At 41.3% G+C, this 5,772-nt stretch overlaps 1 protein-coding gene across 2 annotated transcripts; it reads left to right on the forward strand.

The window, feature by feature from the left end:
• The first annotated feature begins 644 nt into the window (after positions 1-644).
• LOC115954745 lies at positions 645-3,399 on the forward strand. Of its 2 annotated transcripts, XM_031072673.1 has the most exons (4): positions 645-972; positions 1,066-1,904; positions 1,991-2,630; positions 2,711-3,399. In XM_031072673.1, the coding sequence occupies exons 3-4, from the start codon at positions 2,232-2,234 to the stop codon at positions 2,819-2,821; spliced, it is 510 nt and encodes a 169-aa protein (XP_030928533.1). In that variant the 5' UTR covers positions 645-972; positions 1,066-1,904; positions 1,991-2,231; the 3' UTR covers positions 2,822-3,399. The 2 variants fall into 2 exon arrangements, with proteins under 2 accessions (XP_030928533.1, XP_030928534.1); XM_031072674.1 differs by lacking the exon at positions 1,066-1,904.
• Positions 3,400-5,772: the final 2,373 nt, after the last annotated feature.

A 5,772-nucleotide genomic window follows, 5' to 3' on the forward strand; every position in this document is an offset into this window, starting at 1 on the left:
GTACCTTAGGATTAGAGTGTCTCAGTGTTTATATAGGAGTTTTTGGATGATCACAGTAGCTGAATTATAGGGATATGGGGTTATCCCATAGCTAACGTGTTGGAGTTGGGAACTATCCCATAGATGATCCATAGGGAGTGAGGAGTCATCCATAACTGATTTGTAGGAGATAGGGTTTATCTCATTACCAGTAGTCGTGTGTTTGTAGGAGAGTCTTAGGTGATGTGGGCATTGTAACATGAGTTCAGTGTGCTTGGTCATACTTATTAGCTTTTGGTCATGACGTATATCCATGATGGTCGCATTTGGTCTTTTGCTTTTGGTGAGTAGGTGCTCTTTGGAAGACCCCCTTATTTGGGAAGAGTAGCACACTCCGGAAGAGTAGCTATAGAGTTAGTCAAAATATTCCGTCAAAATATTCCCTATCAGCTGCCCCTTATTCCTTGTTCATCTCTTTTATGGGTGGGCCACGGAATTAATCATTTTTTGTTTTTTTTTTTTTAATTTTATTTTTCACAACACGTGGCATCCTAGGATAGGGCAATAGTCATGTCATTTGGTATTCTCGAGATTTTTTTTCCTATAAATAGGTGAATTTCCCCTTAAACCTCATTTATTTTCGAAATTTTTGTTCATACCACCTTCAGAACTCATTTTGTTGTTTGCTTTGTACTCGTCCATTTCCTACTCATTCGAGTTCTTTAAGTTTGGTTCGAGGTCGTTAGCCCATTTATTCGTCTGAAATTTTTGAGTCTCAATACTCGTGGTCGTCTACTTTTGTGGTTGTCTAACTTTTTAAGGTTCACATATTTGTGGTTGTCGCTTTGGTGGTTGTCCTACTTTCAAGCTTACTTGCTTGTAATCATTTGCTTCGCTGGTCGTTCGGATTTTTAGGCTCATGTACTTGTGGTCGTCACTTTGGTGGTCACCTAAATTCTCAAGGTCACGCGCTCGTGGTCATCTGCTTCTCTGGTAGGTTACTTCACCCCTTTTCTTTCTATTACCCTTGTTAGATAAGAAGAATTAGATGACTGGAATGGACTTAGTTTTATTTTTTCATTGTAGGTATGAGAATGAGTGAGTTCGGGTCCACCAATAGCCCCTTGTCATCCAAACGTTGAAAATTGGATGACCGTGGGTTACCACGAAGTGTCAGTATGGATTCAATTGATGATATGCTGTCCTTAGAGTCATTACACACAGGTCCATCTAGAGATGTGCTATGAAATAACTCGTCTGGTTCTGAGTCTTCTTAATTCAGCTCTGAAGTTGGGTCGTTAGGCTATGCTTCAGCGAGTGGGGATGATGGTACTCCTCCACCCGAGGGGCTTAATCATCCCTTTATCTTACTTGACGAATGGGAGGTGAATAAGCATTGTTCCTTTCTTTCTGACTCTGGCTAGCTAAGTTAAGGTCTGACTTTCAGATTCCTTATAATGTGCCCACTAGGATAGCTAAAATTGGTGAGAACTGTTACTCCCATGATGGAGAAGGTGTTGGGCTTTGTGAGGCGTCCTTTATAAGTCGGTTGAGGCTTCCACTTAACAAACTCACTAGGAAGTTTCTCAGGAAGTTATGTATAGCTATATCATAACTAGCACCCAACTCTTGGCGTGCTTTTATGGGGGCTCAAATCCTTTGGGGGATTATAAGTGAGGGCCAAAAGGCCCTTTCCATGGATGAATTTTTATACTGTTACAAGCCCATTCATGCTTCTAAGGCCAAGGGGATGTATTACTTCAAGTGTAGAAAAAAGGAGCGTCAGTTAGTCATTAAGATTCCCTCATCCCATAGGGACTAGAAGGAGAAAATTTTCTTTGTGCTTGGGTTTGATTGGGTATATTGCCCTGATGAGGTTACTGCAGAACCAGTAGGCTGTACTTTGGGGGTATTACCCAATTCTGGTGAGTTGCCTATCTAGCTTACTCGTTCGCTTTACTCTTTTTTATTTTTTTATTTTTTATATACTAACTTGCTTTTCAATTTTCAGCTCAAGTTTTGCCAAGGTTAACTGCAAAGTAGCTAGGAAGAATAGAAAGGGCAACAAGCTTCTTGGTTGCTGGACATAACTGGAGGGTCTTGGTTACGGTGGACAACCTTCATAGATACTGTTCAGGACCTGTGCCCTCTGTAGTGGCCCGTTGTCGCGAGAGCACCTCCTATAGACATGTGTTTTAATTTAGCTCGTTCATTTCATTTTTAGCATATGCATTGACATCTATTTTGCAAAGATGGAGGTGGGTGCAGCCAAGAAAAATAAAAAGGTTCAGGAGGCGGCTACTCTTGCTACAGTAGTAATTAAGAAAGGGAAGTTTCAACTTCCTAAGCCTGGTGACAAGAGGAAGTTTGGTGTGGACACTTCCCAAAAGCCCTTTGGGACCATTACTCATTCGAAGGAGACTCCAATTTATCCTTTAGTGATTCCTAGTCGTCCGGCTTTTGTTGAGCATCCAAGGGCACCTGGTAGGGGAAAAGGACCTTTCACTCCTCCCAAACCTCCCCTTCTCCTTAATGATGATATTTATGCTGTGGAGCGAGTCATGTCTATTATCAAGGAGGAGGATATAAATGATTGTGACGAGTATGCTCCTACAGCTTTTGGGGAGTCTGGGCTGCATGACCTTGCCAAGGTATTTCTTTTTCACTTTTTTTTTTGGGTAAATACTCATTACTCATCCCCTTCTTGCTCATCTGCTCGTCTATCATTTAGGCAATGGTGAGGATGAAGACTCTTGAGCTAAGGTGCGGGGACTATGAGGACCAAGTGGTCAATCTTCAGAAGTGTGTGAAGGGCAACAATGAGGTCATCAAAGAGCTGTAGGGATCTGTCACCCCATTGACAGAGGAAGTTGCTCTTTTGGGGGGCAAAGTGAAAGAGCTCGAGGATCAATGCTCTTCTCATGCAAACCTTTTCATTGCTGTAGAGGAGGAGAAATATGCCTCTCTAAGGAGTTGGAAAAACTGCGAGGGGAGCCGAGCAATGTTGAGACAAGTGCCATTGCTAAGCACTCATCCTCTCATGAGTACCTTTATGATCTGGGCATCCAGTATGTGCATGGATTTGAATACTTCCAAGCTTAAGCTTCTTTAGCCTTTAAGTACTTAGACTTTTCAAAGATTGAAATCCGCGCTGAGGAGGGTTCTATTGCTACTATGATAAGTGATGATATTGACCAAGAAGTTGATGGTGCTGTCGAGGAGGAAAGATGGGATGACCAAGCTTGCCATTAGACTTAGTTTATTTTCTACACTTTCATTCTCATACATTAGTGTTTGATACTTTCATTTGAGGCAATGGGTTCTTGGTTTATGGACATGTATAACTTTATTGAATGTATAAGTTTCTTGTTAACTTTCTCAACTTGCTTCTTTTTGTCTTTAGTGGTTTTAGTAAGACTTAGAAGTAACTGACTAGCATAGTTGGTGTTACTCGTCCTGCTTTGTGGGACTTAGGAGTAGGTGACTCTCCTACTTGTCCCCTTTTGTTACTCGTCAAATTTTTGTAGCACCTACTCATCAAGTTTTATTGGTGTTTTGGAGTAAGTTTTCTTACCCTTTAGCTTTTGCTAGTCGTCAGCTTTTAGTGGTGCTTAGGAATTAGTCTTCTCACTTGTTAGCTTTGCTAGTTGTCACCTTTTAGTGGTGCTTATGAATAAGTCTTCACACTTGTCAGCTTGTCACCTTTTAGTGGTGCTTAGGAGCAAGTCTTTTTACTCATCAGCTTTGCTAGTCATCAGCTTCTCTATTCGTTCGGATTTTCGAGTTTAAGTGCTTGCATTCATTAGCTTTACTACTTGTCTAGATTGAGACTTGAAGGTAGTGTGACTCATCTCTTCTTATTCGTCCGAATTGAGACTTAACGAAATTTACATTTCACCACCTCCTTTTGCTTGTTTGTCCACTTTTGGGTGGATGAGTATTAGAAGTGGCTTAATGAGATCTTTATCTCTTGCTAGTCTCTTTTTGTTCATTCGTCTTTTTCACTTGTTTGAGTTGGATCAAGCGAGTGCCATCGGAACGATTCTTTGAGATTTAAGCTCTAGCTTGTCTTGTCTCTAATAATGGGGAAGATTCCCTTTTTAGGGTTATCTTATGTTAGACCCTTCTCCTAGTAGAGGCTTCAGCCGTACGTCTTCATGTAGGTAGAGGGACTTAGTTCGCCCTTCCATTTTAGGGATAACTTTACGTTGGACCGTCCACCTGTAGGTGACTTTGGTCCAACCCATAGGTAGAAAGACTTAATTTTCTTTGTCCTTCTTTCTTGGGGATGACTTGTGTATGACCATCCACTTGTGGGAGATTTCAGTCTTTCATCTAACCTGTAGGTTTGTGAGTTTGAGAGTTGATCCCATTTTTGGCATTGTAGAAATATTTCTTGTCTGTTGAAGAGTTGCTAGGAGAGCTTCGATGCTCGTTGGGCAAGGTTGCTTGGAAGAGTGCTTGGGTTAGACAAGTAGATTTAGGGCTTTGTTCTTTCAATCCTTGGGAATGCCGGATAACTTATATCACTTTAAGAATTGAATGGTCGTTTTTAGAAGTGAAATGTGTTCCCTCATCTAGGAGTCTTATACCACCTTAGGAGATGTTGGGTCCTTTTAAGAAGTGAAGGTCTCCTTGAGAAGTGGGAGTCACCTTAAGAGGTGAGATTCTCTTTGAGAAGTAAGGGCTACTTTGACCGGTGGGGTTCACCTTGAGAGGTAATGTTCACTTTGTGAAGTGAGGGCAACCTTGAGAAGTGAGGTTCTCCCTGAGAGGCGATGTTCACTTTGAGAAGTGAGGGCCAACTTTGTCTAAAGCAGGCTTTTTAGTGTAGATGTTTTTTGGATGATGCTTTCCCTTGTCTTAATGGACTCGGGACCTTCCTGCCATCTACGTTACTTGAACAACTGCTTTCCTTTGTTGTGGTGGACCTAGACGCACTTTGACCTTTTAGTTTTATGAGTAGTTGAGAATTTATTTAAATGGTTAGAGTAATCTTTGGTAGAGTTTCCTTCGATAGAGTTCACTTTGGACGAGTCTCTTCTAGAAGCATCTCCTTTACAAGTGTTTTTCTTATCACTCGTCAAGTTTTTAGGACTTAGGGCTTGACTTGTCCTTTTGTAGTTGTTCAAATCGAGATAGCTCAACTTGGCTTGTTCCTTCTTACTTGTCCATATTAAGACTTAAATGTAGTTTGACCTTTCTTTTTACTCGTCTGAGTGGAGACTCTTACAAGTGACCCATACACTACTCGTCGGGTTTTATTTGTCCGAGTTTAGGACTTGGGTTTAGTTGAGCCAAGGTAGCATCACTTATCCCCTTGTAGTTGTCCTGATTGAGGTTGCGGTACTTAACTTGTTCCCTGTTGCTTGTTTGATTTTAACATGTAGGGGTAGTTTGATTTCTACTTGTCCAAATTGAGTTCAGCTTGTACTTTCTCATTCATACGAACTGAGTTGGTTCGTACTCTCTTATTCATCTGAATCAAACTTCAAGTTAACTTGGTTTGTACCCCCTTTTTTTCTCGTCCGAATTAAGTTTCAAGGTAACTTGGTTTATACCTTTTTACTCATCTAAATTGGGACTACGTTGGACCACTTGGGTTGTCCATCTAATCTGTAGGTAGGAAGACTTAGTTTTTTGTCCTTCCCCTTTGGGGATGACTTTATATTGAACCATCCTTCCATAGGTGACTTTGGTCGTCCGTCCACCCTTAGGCGACCGTGGTACTTAAGAGTAGGTAAGTACTTAGGAGTAGGCAAGCCTTCTACTCATCCACTTTTGCTACTCGTC

The sequence above is a fragment of the Quercus lobata genome, chromosome 8 (assembly GCF_001633185.2).
Source record: "Quercus lobata isolate SW786 chromosome 8, ValleyOak3.0 Primary Assembly, whole genome shotgun sequence".
NCBI classification, from domain to species: Eukaryota; Viridiplantae; Streptophyta; class Magnoliopsida; order Fagales; family Fagaceae; genus Quercus; species Quercus lobata.

Bases quoted from the DNA above. Each gene is read 5' to 3' on its own strand.
- LOC115954745 (XM_031072673.1), top strand. From the start codon at position 2,232: ATGGAGGTGGGTGCAGCCAAGAAAAATAAAAAGGTTCAGGAGGCGGCT. The intron at 2,631-2,710 runs GTATTTCTTTTT...TCTATCATTTAG, and splicing joins GGCTGCATGACCTTGCCAAG to GCAATGGTGAGGATGAAGAC.